The sequence below is a fragment of the Oncorhynchus masou genome, chromosome 6 (assembly GCF_036934945.1).
Source record: "Oncorhynchus masou masou isolate Uvic2021 chromosome 6, UVic_Omas_1.1, whole genome shotgun sequence".
NCBI classification, from domain to species: domain Eukaryota; kingdom Metazoa; phylum Chordata; class Actinopteri; order Salmoniformes; family Salmonidae; genus Oncorhynchus; species Oncorhynchus masou.
In genome coordinates, this window is record NC_088217.1 from 82,640,063 (window position 1) to 82,659,523 (window position 19,461).

The 19,461-nt window shown below is 45.8% G+C and overlaps 1 protein-coding gene across 1 annotated transcript; it reads left to right on the top strand.

The window, feature by feature from the left end:
* Positions 1 to 1,748: 1,748 nt before the first annotated feature.
* Positions 1,749 to 6,924, top strand: LOC135541230 (adhesion G-protein coupled receptor G7-like). Its single transcript, XM_064967328.1, has 8 exons — positions 1,749 to 1,915; positions 2,709 to 4,070; positions 4,762 to 4,863; positions 4,980 to 5,089; positions 5,555 to 5,698; positions 5,818 to 5,904; positions 6,073 to 6,158; positions 6,483 to 6,924. The coding sequence occupies exons 2-6, from the start codon at positions 3,989 to 3,991 to the stop codon at positions 5,869 to 5,871; spliced, it is 492 nt and encodes a 163-aa protein (XP_064823400.1). The 5' UTR covers positions 1,749 to 1,915; positions 2,709 to 3,988; the 3' UTR covers positions 5,872 to 5,904; positions 6,073 to 6,158; positions 6,483 to 6,924.
* Positions 6,925 to 19,461: the final 12,537 nt, after the last annotated feature.

Genomic DNA, 19,461 nt, shown 5'->3' on the forward strand with positions numbered 1-19,461 from the left:
CATATCTCAGCCTGAGCTATCTCGGCAGTTCCTTTAGCAAGAAAAATAATAAAGATACGAATATTACTGAACTGGAGCACGTGAGAACTCACACCACTGTTTCATGATGAGATTCAAATAAAAAATAAAAAGTTATCCAATGCTGAGGAGGTGCAGCTTAAAGTTATTTACCCAAGAGAGTCAATAAACGCAGCAGCCTCTTCAGGTGTGTAGAGTTTTTTTAGGCAATCTGTTGACCATAATCTTCAATGTGGCCGGGTCTAGTAGTGCATAGTCTATCTTCATTCTCTTGAGTCGAGCATCGCCTCAAACGCTTTGCGTCTTCGTACAACCGCTGTGGAATAATCATTGAAGAATAAGACCTTTGGACCTTTACGTTGACTACCGTCAGAGCCGATGTTTCTAGCCGCATCCATGACGCACTGCTTGTCAGTGAAGTTGTGGAACTTTAAAACCACTGGCCGTAGGCGCTGGTTGGGACCGGGTATCGGTGCTTGAGAGCGATGGGCTCTGTCCAGCTTCACACGACCAGCCTTAGTGTCCATTTGTAGGTAGCCAGGGATCCATTCCTCAAATTTTTTTACTGAACGTGTCCCTTCAGAATTTTCCGGGATTCCCACACCACGAACATTACATCTGCGTCCTTGATTATTCAAGTCGTCAATGTGCTCCGCCAATTCACACAGCTGTTACTCAAGTGGTTTTATCTTAGTGTCCATAGATGTAGTTGAAGATCCACTGTAGCAATTATTCCTTCCGCCTCATCAACATGTTTGACAACCCTCTGTAGTTCAGCTGAATGGCCTGCTATTGCTTCCAAGACCATTCTAATCTTAACATCGATCACTTTAGTAATGTTATCAGTCATCTTTTGAATCACCAGGTCCATTGTTCCTGGATCCGCAATGGTGTTAGCTTCACTAACATTAGCTAGCTCCTCCTGCACATCTACAGGGATGGTGGTTTTGGTCAACTTCTTAGTAGTTCTGTTGGGCATGTTGTCTGAAATATTTGAGAAATAGCCATCAAGACACATTGTAGGATAACTTATTTAGCCAATTCTAACACTTTTTCAAGGTAGGAGATTAATGTAAAAATATAAATTCACGATTGCCACGGGAGCTTGCTGAAACACAGTGTTCTCTCTACAGCTTCATTTTGTCCCCCCACCAGTCTTCAGTTTTAATGATACCAAAGACACGACAGCAGACATCCCAGACAGCTGCACACTGTGTGGACGACCAGCCAATCTGGTGCATGTGCTCTCCTCCTGCCACGCAGGTCTGAATGATAGAAAATTCAAGTGGTAGCATGGCCAAATACTGACTCAATTAGCCACGGGACTGGAGCATGCAAGGAGAAAGCTGAAACATTTCACTCAGTGCTCCTGTTTCATCCACTTCCTCAGGTCAGGAGAGAGCGAAGAGAACAGGGAGCAAAGGGATCTTTACCACAGCAGGGGACCCGGAGATAGCCAGCACAAGCTTCAGACCACATATCGTTCTCTTCCTGTCCGGGGTGCCAACCCGGACAGGAAGATCACGTCAGTGACTCAACCCACTCAAGTGACGCACCTCTCCCAGGGACAGCATGGAAGAGCACCAGTCAGCCAGTGACTCAGCCCCTGTAATATGGTTTGAGGCAGAGAATCCCAGTAGAGAGAGGGGAACCGGCCAGGCAGAAACATCAAGGGCGGTTGGTTGCTCGTGCCTTTCTGTGGGTTGTGTTGGAGCCAATGTACAGTACCTTCCCCTAATTTCAATAGTAAATCATTAACTGATACCTGCAGATTCTGCAATAGGTAGAGCACAGCATTAGACCGACCAACCCTCTAATAATGTGCAGTCTGCTGACACTGGATGCCTGTAAACACTAGAGATGAAGGAGCTATGGGTTATGGTTGTCTTTGCTACAGGTAAGACTTGCTCTATATTTGATTCATTCAGGGTGATTTAAGATGTTCAGATGTATGATGCTGTTAAGTTTGTTTTATGATTGAGAATTGCGTAAGAATTGGGGCAGCAGTTAGCCTAGTGGTTAGAGCATTGGGCCAGTAACTGAAAGGTTGCTGTATTGAATCCCCGAGCTAACAAGGAAAAAATCTGTTGTTCTGCCCCTGAGCAAGGCAGTTAACACACTGTTCCCCGGTAGGCCGTCATTGTAAATAAGATGTTGTTCTTAACTGACTTGCCTAGTTAAATAAACATTACATTTAAAAAGAGAATTGCTGTCACTCTCCAGATGTTCAAAAATGAATGATGCTTATTAATTAATTATTACCCATATATAACCTTACTGTTTTTACAGTGTGGTTTATGTGTTTTAAAGTTTAGTTTATATTCAATGATTGATTGATGTTTTGTCTGTTTTCTGCGAGGGATACAATAGCATCAATGAAGACATTGTTTCAGACATCATTTTTTTATCCAAACACTTCTTAGATTATTTTGTTAATCTGTGGTTTACAAGCTGTGAATAGACTACTGTCAGGTCTCGGATACCGTTGATAACAGAGTAGCCTTTGCTATCAACTGTCAACCGTTTATCGGCAGTGACTTATTTCTCCCATAAAGTACAGTAGAAAACATGTCTACACTGATGCAGACACAATGAAACTGGAACAGCATGGATCATCTCCTATGCTTATAGGAACTGACACTATGTTCTCTTGTTTATGTGGTTAACTGAGTTAATTCTCTTTTTTAAAGTCTCTTTATCACAGGGGGATCTCACCATATCATCTGCCATTCCAACCACCATTGACATAACTACCTACCCTCAAACAACCGACACTCCAGCGACCGAACAGTCCAACTACCAACCTTCCAACTACCAACCCTCCAACAACTGACCCTCCAGCTACCGACCCTCCAGCTACCGACCCTCCAGCTACCGACCCTCCAACTTCCCACCATCCAATTATCGACTTTCCAATTATCGACTTTCCAACTACCGACACTCCAACTATCGACTTTTCCACTACTGGCACTCCAACTGCCTGTGTAACAGTAGTCTTCTTGCATTGTGTACAATCAGTCATCGACACGGAACTCCAATATGTAGCACCAGTCATGTAGCTTTATTCTGTTAGGAACGGCACAAAATTGCACGTCATGCAATGCACGTCTCACCATCCAACTCTGCACTCAAGCACGCTGGTTTGGTGCTTGTTCACTGGGACAGTTACCAAAATAATACAATTACAATATACAACATAATATCTTTAACAATGTACCTGTTAGGAACGGCACAAAATTGCACGTCATGCAATGCACGTCTCACCATCCAACTCTGCGCTCACGCACTGTATAAAATATATGAACCCCCCCCCCCACCAGACACAGTAAGTTGCTAGCTAGTACTGGCGGGAATTCTTTACAACAAAATGCACAACAAATATTCTCCAAAAACCGCTGCATCTTATATGTGATGTTCGAATAACATTTACAAACAATTTGATATAAATTGTACATTTAAATCATCACTTGAGAGTATGAGAATCACTTTTGATGTACAGTGCTTGGCAACCAACAACCTACCGCTGGTTTGGTGCTTGTTCACTGGGACGATTCTAACTGGAACATCCCCCCTCGTAAGCAAGCTACGAAAACCAGCCAATAAGATGCCATGTTGAGTAGGTAAAGGCAAGACAAACTCAAACTAAAAACCCATTGGCTTAACAATAAAGTGGCAAGGGGAATCACCAATATAACCCTGTTACACCTGCACTCCAACCACTGACACTCCAACTGCCTGCACTCCAACCAATGACACTCCAACTGCCTGCACTCCAACCACTGACACTCCAACTATTGCACATCCTTCACTTCCAAGCACAAGAGTGGGTGGAACCAGTACCACACTCCCCACCACCCACACTATTGCCTCTCCCCACCATCACTTCCACCACCAACCCTTCAACCACCTCTGCCACCACCTCTACCACTCCCACCACCTCCACCACCACCTCTCCCACCACAACGCCTCTATGGTCTGTATCAATGGTAGTGAGCTGAAGAGAGGAGTCTGTATCTGTCCTGATGAGTGGACTGGAGAGACCTGTTCAAATGGTAGTCTACACGCTTACACTATAACTAACCCTGAATTACATTTACATTTAAGTCATTTAGCAGACGCTCTTATCCAGAGCGACTTAATCTCACATTCACAGTACACACCGCTACACTACTATACCTAACCCTGGATCTCACATTCACAGTACACACCACTACACTACTATACCTAACCCTGGATCTCACATTCACAGTACACACCGCTACACTACTATACCTAACCCTGGATCTCACATTCACAGTACACACCACTACACTACTATACCTAACCCTGGATCTCACATTCACAGTACACACCGCTACACTACTATACCTAACCCTGGATCTCACATTCACAGTACACACCACTACACTACTATACCTAAACCTGGATCTCACATTCACAGTACACACCACTACACTACTATACCTAACCCTGGATCTCACATTCACAGTACACACCACTACACTACTATACCTAACCCTGGATCTCACATTCACAGTACACACCCCTACACTACTATACATAACCCTGGATCTCACATTCACAGTACACACCACTACACTACTATACCTAACCCTGGATTTCACATTCACAGTACACACCACTACACTACTATACATAACCCTGGATCTCACATTCAGAATGTATATTTCATGTTTGCAGTCATGTACTTGGTCCATGTTGAGATGCATTTTAATTCGATAGGGAATTTCTGCAATTCCACCAGCAAGGATGGATTCTCCTTCCCAAGAACACTGGTTGGCTGGTCTGCTTATTCAGAAGTGTTGCGTGATAAGAAGACAACCAGTATGTTACTTTTATTCACCGACAATGAAACCATTTGATTATTTTGTTACAATCCTAATTAATGTTGTATTAGGTAAAACAAAACCTTGAGTACCTATTTGTCTTGGTTCCTCCAGCCGGTTTACCAGAAGCCTCAGCAAGATGTTTGAAAGACACCGGCTCTCCAATGTTTGGTCCTCCTCACATTCTGCAGTGTGAATTTACCCTCAGTAACATTCAAGGAAATGTAAGTCAATAGGTATATTTTTTATGATCCTGATTTATGACCAGTCTTGATTTAGTGTTCTTCAGGTCAGTTACTTAGGTCATCATTATGAGGAGTGGATCTTACAGTTTGAAGATCAGTAACAACTGGCTTTTACCTTCAGATCATGTATTCTGTTCCTTTATTCTGCTTAACAGTTGATGAGGAACATTATTTTTTATTTATGTTTTACATTACTTTTTATTGAGTCATTCAGCAGATGCTCTTATCCACAGTGAGTGTATACATTTTCATACTGTTGCCCTGTGGGAATCAAACCCACAACCCTGTTGCAAGTGCCGTTCTCTACCAACTGAACCACGTAGTTAATACTGGGAATTTAATATCCAAATGCACTCCCAGTTCAGCATGTTGCTGTCACTTATACAATGTTCTGTTGAAAAACAATAAAAACAATTTAAAAAATCATTCTCTCTCCCTGTTCAGATCTCCAGCAGTTCAGGTGATTTACTACAGTTAGCCTTCAGTTCTCAGATCCTGACTTCCCAACCAGAGCAGCTGTCAGCTGACAACATCACCACGGCAGCTCAGATTGCTAACACGCTGCTTCAGTCTGCAAATATCACAGAGGTATAATATGTTTTGGAATCAAGTCGTGAACTATGACATGTTCTGGAGAGAAACGTGAGGTTGTTACTGCAGTGATTTGAACACTTGAGGTTCATCCCCTGGTTTTGATCATGATGCAGGACATCGCAGGACATGATGGTAACTACCATCAGTCAGCTGCTGAATGCCAGTGAGGAGAGTACACAGGAGAGAGACGCTGTCCAGAGGTATGTGTGTTTGTGTTTCTGCATACGTTTTAGTTGATGTGTGTAATTGCGTCTTTGTGCATGTTTTCATGGGTGAATGTAAACAAATCTGTTTCTCTCCCACCTCACTGCTCTGCTTTAAATTGCTAAATCAAATGAATCTCCTTCTGGTAATTTTGTGGCCAACAGAATTCATCTCAACACCAGTACCTCTGATCTGATAGCTGACAAAGGAGGTTCTACCGATGTCCAGATTGTCATGAAATTCCCTCCAGGTGAGTCAATGTTGTTATGCAAACATAGTGTATAAACTCAAGCTTCAATTCCCCTGTTCCACTTCCACTGAGAGAACTTAACTGCTCTTTGTGGTCTCCGTGGTCAGCAGTGACAAAAATTGATTGATTGTCCAAAAATTAACAGTAAACATTACACTCACAAAGTTTCAAAGGAATAGAGGCATATCATATGTCATATTATGACTATGTACAGTGTTATAACGATGTCTCTCTCTCTCTTCCTCTCTTTCTCTTTCACTACACTCAGTTTTACGTAGTAAAAACATTTGGTTTTGTGCTCTACCAAAATGACCGGTTCTTCAGGTCCAGGGCTTTCAGTGCTTCTTCAGGAACCAGGAGAAGGGTCATCTCTGCTAACCTGGGACAAGTGTCTGGTTTACATTTTGAGATGCTCTTCAAGCCCACAGTAAGATTTATCTTGGAATCAGTAAACACATAGTGATCCAAATTCTCTGGGAAACACAGTGGGAGGTTATCCATTATCTAGTTAGGGGGTAGGCAGCACAGTTCCTGGAGTGCTGCAGGTATTACAGGATGTTGTTCCAACTAGGCACTTCATCTGCTAATTGGTCACTTCCTGGTCGGTTAAGTCAAAAACATGATGTGCCTGTGGCCCTCCAAGACCAGGGTTGCCTAACCCGGATCAAAGTTATTCATTGACTCTTATCAGCCATAGGGAACAAGGTAGCATATTTGTCCAGTGAACAAGGAAGCACATGTTGTATTGTACAGTGGGGAGAACAAGTATTTCATACACTGCCAATTTTGCAGGTTTTCCTACTTACAAAGCATGTAGAGGTCTGTCATTTTATCATAGGTACACTTCAACTGTGAGAGACGGAATCTAAAACAAAAATCCAGAAAATCCAGAAAAGCAGAACTCAATATTTGGTACAGAAACCTTTGTTTGCAATTACAGAGATCATACATTTCCTGTAGTTCTTGACCAGGTTTGCACACACTGCAGCAGGGATTTTGGCCCACTCCTCCATACAGACCTTCTCCAGATCCTTCAGGTTTCGGGGCTGTCGCTGGGCAATACGGACTTTCAGCTCCCTCCAAAGATTTTCTATTGGGTTCAGGTCTGGAGACTGGCTAGGCCACTCCAGGACCTTGAGATGCTTCTTACGGAGCCACTCCTTAGTTGCCCTGGCTGTGTGTTTTGGGTCGTTGTCATGCTGGAAGACCCAGCCACGTCCCATCTTCAATGCTCTTACTGAGGGAAGGAGGTTGTTGGTCTCGCGATACATGGCCCCATCCATCCTCCCCTCAATACGGTGCAGTCGTCCTGTCCCCTTTGCAGAAAAGCATCCCCAAAGAATGATGTTTCCACCTCCATGCTTCACGGTTGGGATGGTGTTCTTGGGGTTGTACTCATCCTTCTTCCTCCAAACACGGTGAGTGGAGTTTTGACCAAAAAGCTATATTTCTGTCTCATCAGACCACATGACCTTCTCCCATTCCTCCTCTGGATCATCCAGATGGTCATTGGTAGACTTCAGACGGGCCTGGACATGCGCTGGCTTGAGCAGGGGGACCTTGGGTGCGCTGCAGGATTTTAATCCATGACGGCGTAGTGTGTTACTAATGGTTTTCTTTGAGACTGTGGTCCCAGCTCTCTTCAGGTCATTGATCAGGTCCTGCCGTGTAGTTCTGGGCTGATCCCTCACCTTCCTCATGATCATTGATGCCCCACGAGGTGAGATCTTGCATGGAGCCCCAGACCGAGGGTGATTGACCGTCATCTTGAACTTCTTCCATTTTTTAAATAATTGCACCAACAGTTGTTGCCTTCTCACCAAGCTGCTTGCCTATTGTCCTTTCGCCCATCGCAGCCTTGTGCAGGTCTACAATTTTATCCCTGATGTCCTTACACAGCTCTTTGGTCTTGGCCATTGTGGAGAGGTTAGAGTCTGTTTGATTGAGTGTGTGGACAGGTGCAGTTAATACAGGTAATGAGTGGAGAACAGGAGGGCTTCTTAAAGAAAAACTAACAGGTCTGTGAGATCCGGAATTCTTACTGGTTGGTAGGTGATCAAATACTTATGTCAAGCAATAAAATGCAAATGAATTACTTAAAAATCATACAACGTGATTTTCTGGGTTTTTGTTTTAGATTCCGTCTCTCACAGTTGAAGTGTACCTATGATAAAAGTTACAGACCTCTAGGTGCTTTGTAAGTGGGAAAACCTGCAAAATCGGCAATGTATCAAATACTTGTTCTCCCCAATGTAATCAGATAGAACAAATGAGAAACTGTTTGTTAACCAAACCTGTATGTCCAAGATGTTATGCACCACAGTTGAATTACAGGAGAAGGTGATTCACTCAATCCAGTCCCTGAGGGGAATAGACGGGAAGCAGCCCCATTGGGAGGCGCCATACCAAGTCAAGTACTCCTGATGACAGCCGTCGCGGTGAGAAAAGCTTAAAAGAGCTATCTGGGTTCATATCACACACTGCAAATGGGTACAACACACTGACAGTGTCGAACAATCACAGTGTTAGAGAGGAGAACCGAAGCCAACAGGGTTCGGGGGTCATCTCTCTAACGAAGATTCCTGAGCCAGTCTTTTTCCCATTGTGGGTGTTCATAGAAGTGAAAGTGTGGGCTGGCCTCTAGCTGAGGATATGTTCTCCGGGAAAGAATGGGGCTTTACATGAGTGCTGATTGGTCTGAGATGTTTTATTGTGGGAGCAATATTCCTAAATACACCAAGACCCATCCGAGAATTCAGAAGGTGGTAACTTGACACATACTTAGACAATGAGGATTTTGAATTAACCAAGCATAAGAGATCACTTGATCTGGATAAACAGGAAGTGAGTGTAGAGATTGGGAGTGGGGTTCTATGTAGACCAAATAGGGTCTCTGAATCCTTGGCAATCTAGGACTATGCGCCATTATGGAAGATATCTGTGCAAGTCCATGTGTAGTTCATGGAAACAGGTTGTAGCTCGCACCGAGATAGGGGGCTACATAAATCCACATACCCAGTATGGAAGAAGCTGGAGTGTAGTGAAAGTGAGGGTTTCAGTTGATAACCTAGTGCCATTCCGGGTAGAATAATTTAGGGCAGATGATAGCTCTATCAGATGTCAGCCAGAATGCAAGTAGAGCCCCGGACAAAACAGATTGTCATGTCTTATTATGTCTGTTCCTGTCCTTTCTCTTCACTCTGTCTCTCTCTGCTGGTCTTATTAGGTTACCTTCTCTTTCTCTCCTTCTCCAGCTGTTCCTCATCTCCTCTAACTAGCTCATTCACCATTCCCCACCTGTTCCCTTTTTTCCCTCTGATTAGGTCTCTATTTCTCTCTCTGTTCCTGCTACTTTCAGTGTCAGATTCTCGTTTGTGTTTCTCATGCCAGAAGCAAGCTATCGTCTCGTTTGCTTCCACCTAGTCCTATCCTGTCGGAGTCTGCCTGGCAGGTGCATCCTGCACTCTACTAACTATCTTTTGTTCCATTGACAACGTCGGAAGAGGATCTATGCCATTCCTGTTTTTTCATTAAAGAACTCTGTTTCTGTTAAAACCGCTTTTGGGTCTTCACTCAAGTACATAACAGAAGAATCTGACCAAGAATGGACCCAGCGGCTCCGGACCCTTTTCACTCCGCCGTCGAGATCCAGGGAGCGATGCTAGGCAGACACGAGGAGGAATTGTCTGCTGCTCGACATGCCGTTGAGACCCTGGCCGTCCAAGTCTCCGACCTCACAAGACAGGTTCACCAACTCCACCTCGATCCACCGCCCACTTCCAGGGTTTCCGAGTCTCCGGAGCCCAGGATCAATAACCCGCCGTGTTACTCTGGGGAGCCCACTGAGTGCCGCTCATTCCTCACTCAGTGTGATGTGGTGTTCTCTCTCCAGCCCAACACTTACTCCAGGAGCACAGCCCGCATCGCCTACGTCATTTCTCTCCTTACCGGACGGGCGCGTGAGTGGGGCACGGCAATCTGGGAGGCGAGGGCTGAGTGTATTAACCAGTATCAGGACTTTAAGGAGGAGATGATACGGGTTTTTGACCGTTCTGTTTTTGGGGAGGAGGCTTCCAGGGCCCTGTCTTCCCTATGTCAGGGGAATCGATCCATAACGGATTATTCTATTGAGTTTCGCACTCTCGCTGCCTCTAGTGACTGGAACGAGCCGGCTTTGCTCGCTCGTTTTCTGGAGGGTCTCCTCGCCGAGGTTAAGGATGAGATTCTCTCCGGGAGGTTCCTTCCAGTCTGGACTCCTTAATAGCTCTCGCTATTCGCATAGAGCGACGGTTTGATCTTCGTCGCCGAGCTCGTGGAAGGGAGCTCGCGTTCTCCGTTGCCCCCTCTCCGCATCACAGCCACCTGCTGCATCACTGCCACCCTCCTCCGCCGGCTCGGGTGCTGAGCCTATGCAGCTGGGGGTATCCACATCTCAGCCAAGGAGAAGGAACGGAGAATCACCAACCGCCTCTGTCTCTACTGCGGCTCCGCTGGTCATTTTGTCACCTCATGCCCAGTAAAAGCCAGAGCTCATCAGTAAGAGGAGGGCTACTGGTGAGCGCAACTACTCAGGTCTCTCCTTCAAGATCCTGCACTACCTTTCCGGTCCATCTCCGCTGGACCGGTTCATCTGCTTCCTGCAGTGCCTTGATAGACTCTGGGGCGGAGGGCTGTTTTATGGACGAGACCTGGGCTCGGGAACATGACATTCCTCTCAGACAGTTAAGGGATCCCACGGCCTTGTTCGCTTTAGATGGTAGTTCTCTCCCGAGATTCAGCGTGAGACGCTGCCTTTAACCCTCACTGTCTCTGGTAATCATAGCGAAACCATTTCTTTTTTAATTTTTCGTTCTCCTTTTACACCTGTTGTTTTGGGTCATCCCTGGCTAGTTCGCCATAACCCTTCTATTAATTGGTCTAGTAATACTATCCTATCCTGGAATGTTTCTTGTCATGTGACCTGTTTAATGTCTGCTATCCCTCCTGTTTCCTCTGTCTCTTCTTCACAGGAGGAGCCTGGTGATTTGACAGGGGTGCCGGAGGAGTATCACGATCTGCGCACGGTGTTCAGTCGTTCCAAGGCCACCTCTCTCCCTCCACACCGGTCGTATGACTGTAGTATTGATCTCCTTCCGGGAACTACTCCCCCGGGGTAGATTATACTCTCTGTCGGCTCCCGAACGTAAGGCTCTCGAGGATTATTTGTCTGTATCGCTCGACGCCGGTACCATAGTCTCCTCCTCCTCTCCCGCCGGAGCGGGGTTTTTTTTTGTTCAGAAGAAGGACGGGTCCCTGCGCCCATGCGTGGATTATCGAGGGCTGAATGACATAACAGTTAAGAATCGTTATCCGCTTCCTCTTATGTCTTCAGCCTTCGAGATCCTGCAGGGAGCCAGGTTTTTCACCAAATTGGACCTTCGTAACGCCTACCATCTCGTGCGCATCAGGGAGGGGACGAGTGGAAGACGGCGTTTAACACTCCGTTAGGGCACTTTGAATACCGGGTTCTTCCTTTCGGCCTCGTTAACGCTCCAGCTGTCTTTCAGGCACTAGTTAACGACGTCCTGAGAGACATGCTGAACATTTTTGTTTTCGTTTACATGGACGATATCCTGATTTTTTCACCGTCTCTCTCGATTCATGTTCAGCACGTGCGACGCGTCCTCCAGCGCCTTTTGGAGAACTGTCTTTATGTGAAGGCTGAGAAGTGCATTTTTCATGCCGCCTCTGTCCCTTTTCTCGGTTCCGTTATTTCCGCTGAGGGCATTAAGATGGATCCCGCTAAGGTCCAGGCTGTCATTGATTGGCCCGTTCCTAAGTCACGCGTCGAGCTGCAGCTTTCTGGGCTTCGCTAATTTCTATCGTCGTTTCATCCGTAATTTCGGTCAGGTGGCAGCTCCCCTCACAGCCCTTACTTCTGTTAAGACGTGCTTTAAGTGGTCCGTTTCCGCCCAGGGAGCTTTTGATCTTCTTAAGAATCGTTTACATCCGCTCCTAATCTTGTTACACCTGACATCTCTAGACAGTTTGTTGTTGAGGTTGACGCGTCAGAGGTGGGCGTGGGAGCCATTCTTTCAGCGCTCTCTCTCTGACGGCAAGGTCCATCCTTGCGCGTTTTTCTCTCATCGCTTATCGCCGTCAGAACGTAACTATGATGTTGGTAATCGCGAACTGCTCGCCATCCGCTAGCCCTAGGCGAATGGCGACAGTGGTTGGAGGGGCGACCGTTCCTTTTGTCGTTTGGACTGACCATAGGAACCTTGAGTACATCCGTTCAGCCAAACGACTTAATGCGCGCCAGGCTCGTTGGGCTCTGTTTTTCGCTCGTTTCGAGTTTGTTATTTCTTATCGTCCGGGCTCAAAAACACCAAGCCTGATGCTTTATCTCGTCTCTTCAGTTCTTCTGAGGTCTCCACCGACCCCGAGGGGATTCTCCTGACGGGCGTGTTGTCGGGTTGACTGTCTGGGGAATTGAGAGGCAGGTAAAGCAAGCACTCGCTCACACTCCGTCGCCGCGAGCTTGTCCTAGGAACCTTCTGTTCGTTCCCGTTCCTACTCGTCCGGCCGTTCTTCAGTGGGCCCACTCTGCCAAGTTAGCCGGCCACCCCGGCGTTCGGGTACGCTCGCTTCCATTCGCCAGCGTTTCTGGTGGCCCACTCGGGAACGTGACGCGCGTCGATTTGTCGCTGCTTGTTCGGTCTGCGCGCAGACTAAATCTGGGAACTCTCCTCCTGCCGGCCGTCTCAGACCGCTTCCCATTCCTCTCGACCGTGGTCTCACATCGCTTTAGATTTTATCACCGGACTGCCTTCATCAGCGGGGAAGACAGTTATTCTTACGGTTGTCGATAGATTCTCTAAGGCGGCTCATTTCATTCCTCTCGCTAAGCTCCCTTCTGCTAAGGAGACGGCTCAGATCATTATCGAGAATGTTTTCCGAATTCATGGCCTTCCGTCAGACGTCGTTTCGGACAGAGGCCCGCAGTTCACGTCTCAATTTTGGAGGGAGTTTTGCCGTTTGATTGGGGCTTCCGTCAGTCTCTCGTCCGGCTTTCATCCCCAGTCTAACGGTCAAGCCGAACGGGCCAATCAGACTGTTGGTCGCATCTTACGCAGTCTTTCTTTTCGTAACCCTGCGTCTTGGTCAGAACAGCTCCCCTGGGCAGAGTACGCCCACAACTCGCTTCCTTCGTCTGCTACCGGTCTATCTCCTTTTCAGAGTAGCCTCGGGTACCAGCCTCCGCTGTTCTCATCTCAGCTCGCCGAGTCCTGCGTCCCCTCCGCTCAGGCTTTTGTCCAGCGTTGCGAGCGCACCTGGAAGGGGGTCAGGTCGGCACTTTGCCGTAATAGGCGCAGACTGTGAGGGCCGCTAATAAGCGTAGGACCAAGAGTCCTAGATATTGTTGCGGTCAGAGAGTATGGCTCTCCACTCAGAACCTTCCCTTAAGACAGCTTCTCGCAAGTTGACCCCGCGGTTCATTGGTCCGTTCCGTATTTCTCAAGTCATTAATCCTGTCGCTGTGCGACTTCTTCTCCCGCGCTATCTTCGTCGCGTTCACCCGGTCTTCCATGTCTCCTGTGTTAAGCCCGTTCTTCGCGCCCCCCCGCTCGTCCCTCCCCCCATCCTTGTCGAGGGCGCACCTATCTACAGGGTTCGTAAGATTTTGGACATGCGTCCTCGGGGCCGTGGTCATCAGTACCTAGTGGATTGGGAGGGGTACGGTCCTGAGGAGAGGAGTTGGGTTCCCTCTCGGGACGTGCTGGACCGTTCGCTGATCGATGATTTCCTCCGTTGCCGCCAGGTTTCCTCCTCGAGTGCGCCAGGAGGCGCTCGGTGAGTGGGGGGTACTGTCATGTCTTATTATGTCTGTTCCTGTCCTTTCTCTTCACTCTGTCTCTCTCTGCTGGTCTTATTAGGTTACCTTCTCTTTCTCTCCTTCTCCAGCTGTTCCTCATCTCCTCTAACTAGCTCATTCACCATTCCCCACCTGTTCCCTTTTTTCCCTCTGATTAGGTCTCTATTTCTCTCTCTGTTCCTGCTACTTTCAGTGTCAGATTCTCGTTTGTGTTTCTCATGCCAGAAGCAAGCTATCGTCTCGTTTGCTTCCACCTAGTCCTATCCTGTCGGAGTCTGCCTGGCAGGTGCATCCTGCACTCTACTAACTATCTTTTGTTCCATTGACAACGTCGGAAGAGGATCTATGCCATTCCTGTTTTTTCATTAAAGAACTCTGTTTCTGTTAAAACCGCTTTTGGGTCTTCACTCAAGTACATAACACAGATACTGACAGTGGAGTTGTCCAGAACCAAGGGCCGGTGTGGATAGTTCAGACGAAATATCTTAAGGAAGTGATTGAGGTGGAAACTGGTTATGGGAATTCTAACCTGTGGTTAGAATGGATTCAGTATACAGCCAGATCAGTAGCAAAAGAAGAATGTTATGCCTGCGCCACAGCAAAACCTCAGTTGACAACCATTCCCTTTCCATTCGATGGAATTAATTCACCCAGAAGAATGGCCTGTATGGTAAAGCTGTTCATGAAGGCAGGGAAACCAGACAATGACAATGTGCCCATTACATCCAGATTTCCCCCTTTCAGAGTTACAGGAGGACATTATTATTGCATGGCTCGATACATCACATACGGAAGGGACGTAGTGGAAGTACGAACATAGAACATGCAATGAGGGACCTGACTGGCAGATGAAAAGGCTTAGAGTGTGGAGGTATGAAGCTGTGGCCTAACCTGCCCACCGATTGGACCGGTAATTGTGCACTAGTGCAGAGTTAGGCATGCTCTTCACCCTTACCCAGAGCCAGGTAGAAGAGAGAGAAGGAGGGCTCCGTCAGGATCTTTTGACAATAGAGTTTACATTGATAGCATTGGAGTTCCAAGTGGGTTACCTGATGAGTTCTGGATTGGAATCAAGCATCTTCTGGTGATAACAGCTGCAACTAGGTTGATGGGATGACAGAATAGAATAGCCTTGGATATGTTACTGGCTGAAAAGAGAAGGGGGTGTATGAGGTTCGGAGCAGAATGTTGTAATTTCATCCCCGATAACACAGCTCCAGACGGATCAGTGACCAAGGCCCTGGCAGAGAACTGGAGTAGATAATGCTCTAACAAATTGGTTTGATAGTGTGTTTGAGAAAGGAAAAATGTCATGATCACGGTGTTGTGGGCAACTTTCACCTTTGTGACTGTGTTAGTTTTGTGCGGATGTGGTTTGATTCCGTGAGTGAAAGTTCTCATTTCCAGGACTCTGGAGAGATTGATGACTCAACAGATCGTGAGATACGGAACAATTCAAAGCTCTGACCAGTGGGATGAAGAATACAGACTTCCAGGCCTAGGAGAAGGCTCTGTGTCTTTTAATTACGAGGAGCCTATGTTTGATGAGACCATTTTTGATGTATAGGTTTCCTTGTTTTGATGTTTAAACTGTTTATTTGATGAAGATTATAACAAAAATCCTGATATGAAGAGTTATGATTCTGAAATAGGCCTAGAACAGTCAATGTAATTACATATATTGGTAGCTGTTACTTTGATTTTGGATAACAATAGATATTTCTAATAAAAATAGATGTGTGCTTGTGAGTATAATATTTAGTCAAAGTGTGGATTGTTATGGGATTTTTATGAATAATGACTAAATGATGTATACAGAACTATAACTGGCAGGAATTCCTGTCTTTCTAGTAGTGTTAAATAATGTTTGTTCATTAGGAAGGGGTTATGTAGCATAGATCTAGGAAGAAAGGAATGCATGTGTGTGCCTAACGAAAACAAAGAGGCTCCTTAACCTATGTTTGAACCGACCCAGCTATAACTCTGGAGAGATAAGATAGGACAGGGAGAGCCCCTCCAGTATATTCCCGTATCTGAGGGGGACTGGAACTGTCAGCTGAGTGGTAAAAAAACTGTGGTGAGACTTCAGTAGAAAAAGCGAGAATCCAAATGTTAGTGTGTATGTATCTGCATAGGTTAGGATGGTATAAAAGGAATGGATTTGTGTGTGCATGAGAGAGCTCTCGCAAATAAATCTGGATCTGATCAATTGTGAGCTGGGAATTCTGTCTGTTTCATTTAAGACCAGAACTTTACAACCTCTGGTTATCAGACAGATAAAGATAATTGGAATTTATGAACATTGATTACAAAATTACTGAACACACTTGTTCACTGATTTGAAAGGAAATGACTGGAATAATAAATATGGTAGAAACTCCCACTAGACCAGGGACATGCAGCTTTGATGGGGTGGGGACCACAAAACATCTGAACTCATCATGAGGGGGCTGCAGTGCCTCGCGGGGTTTACGTAACCTCATCCATACCCACACATGCAATCAGAGCCGGCACTAGCCTTTTGGGGCCCTAAGGGGAATTTTGTGTGTGTGTCCCTGATGTTCTACACATTTTGACATGGGGCGGAGAGAAATTTACAGTTTTCCAGCTAATTTCCTGAAATTTTACGCTTTACTATTGGATGGAGAGAAATGTTTGCAATTTTTTAAATGATATCTGAGTGAGACTGGCGACCACGATTACTACAAGTTTAGATCGCTGGCTAGACTATCTTACCAATCTAAACAAATGTTAGCAGACATGGGCTAATTGAGTGACTATCAGAGACTAACATAACAAGAGAAAAACTGCTGATGCACAACCACATATTGAAATTGCACCTTGTGTTTTCTACTATTCTAACTTTCAAAAGTAAGTTGAAACCCACATTTTTTTCTTTCATTTTTTAAATGTCTACACTGGGCCAGCAGTTGCCCATCTCTGAGTTGGACAATGCCTCTGCGAATCCAATGTTTTTAGATTTGTGGATGAAATTGTGAATGAGTGTACACTTCAGGACGAAGGAGATATTTTTGGGACATACCCATGACTAGGTCAGGGCATGATGTGGCCTAATGAGAGGAGCCATCCAGAACTGAGGGGCAGGACTGAGTTTGGGAAACCCTGTTCTAAAGAAGTCTACCTTCTGGTGTCCTCACATTCTAATCCAGACCTCCAAGACACTTCCATTACTTTGTTTTATACTTCCCCTCTAATCAGGAGATTGAATTACACCTGCTCTAATGGAAAAAAGTTGTTTACCAAAACATATACTTTACCTCCCAGCTGCAACCAATAATGTTTTGCAGAGAAGGGTAATGCTATTGGTTGACTGGTCCATTTTATTCATCCTGTAACATAGCTGACTTATTTGTGTGTGTCTTTACTGATCCTGTACAGTACTTTCCCCTTAATTTCAATAGTAAATCATTAACTGGTACCTGAAAGTTACTACAGTCTCTGTGACAGGTGGAGAGCCTGCAGCATAAGACCAACAGACGTCCTAATAATGTGCAGTCTGCTGACACTGGATGCCTGGAAACACTAGAGATGAAGGAGCTATGGGTTATGGTTGTCTTTGCAGGTAAGACTTGCTCTATTTTTTATTCATTCAGAGTGATTTAAGATGTTCAGATGTATGATGCTGTTAAGTTTGTTGTATGATTGAGAATTGCGTAACAAAATTGCTGTCACTGTCCAGGGGTTCAAAAATGTATGATTAATTTAACTTGTCAATGGATTATTACCAATATATGACCTTACTGTTTTTACGTGGTTGTTAATGAATGTTAAAGTTTATTTTATAATCAATGATTGATTGATGTTTTGTCTGTTTGCTGCGAGGGATACAATAGCATCAATAAAGACATTGTTTCAGACTTTATTTTTATCCAAACACTATTTAGTTGTATTGCTACGCCATTGTTACAGACTGTGAATAGACTACTGTCAGGTCTCAGATACAGTTGATAACAGAGTAGCCTTTGCTATCAACTGTTTATTGGCAGTGATAATGACTTCTTTCTCTCATAAACTACAGTAGAAAACATTTCTACACTGATGCAGACACAATGAAACTGGAACAGCATGGATCATCTCCTATGTTTATAGCAACTGGCACTATGTTCCCTTGTTTATGTGGTTTACTGAGTTAATTCTCTTTTTTAAAGTCTCTTTATCACAGGGGAATCTCACCACATCATCTGCCATTCCAACCACCATTGACATAACTACCCCAACTACTGATGTCCTTTTAAACCCTGACCCTCCAGCTTGTCCCCCACGAACTACTTACACTCCAACTACTGCTGCCCCTTTAACACCTGACCCTCCAACTACTGACTCTCCAGCTACCGACACTCCAGCAGCCGACAATCCAGCAACCGACAGTCCAGCAACCGGCACTCCAATTACATACCCTCCAACGACCGAGAATCCAACGACTGACACTCCAGCAACCGACACTCCACCAACCGACCCTAAAACTACTGATCCTCCAACTACCGACTTTTCAACTACCGAATGTCCAACTACCGAATGTCCAACTACTGATATTCCAACTACCGACTTTCCAACTACCGACACTCCAACTATCGATACTCCAACTACCGACTCTCCAACAACCGACATGCCAACTACCGACACTCAAGCTACAGTCACTAAAACTACCGACTGTCCAACTACTAACTGTCCAACAACCTACACATCAACATCTGACACGACAGCTACTGAAACACCAGCAACCGACACTAAAACTACTGATCCTCCAACTACCAACCCTCCAACTACTGACCTTCTCGCTACCGACCCTCCAGCTTCCGAAATATCATTAAACTACACTCCAAATACCAACTCACCAACTACCCACTATCCAACTACCGACTTTCCAACAACGGACACTCCAGAAACTGACACTCCAGCAACTGACCTACAAGCAAACGACCTTCCAGCAACAGACTTTCCAACTTCCGATACTACAGCTACCAACACTCCAGCAGCCGACACTCCAGCTACCAACACTCCAGCAGCTGACACTCCAGCAACCGACACTCCAGCAACCGACACTCCAGCAGCCGACACTCCAGCAACCGACACTCCAGCAACCGACACTCCAGCTACCAACACTCCAGCTACCAACACTCCAGCAGCTGACACTCCAGCAACCGACACTCCAGCTACCAACACTCCAGCAGCCGACACTCCAGCAACCGACACTCCAGCAACCGACACTCCAACTACCGAAACGCCAACTATCGACACTCCAACTACTGAATGTCCACCTACTGACACTCCAATTACCGACTCTCCAACTACCGACACTCCAGCTACAGTCACTAAAACTACCAACTGTCCAACTACCGATAGTCCAACTACCAACTTTCCAACAACTGACACTCCAGCAACCGACACACAAGCAACCGACACTCCAACTACCAAACGCCAACTGCC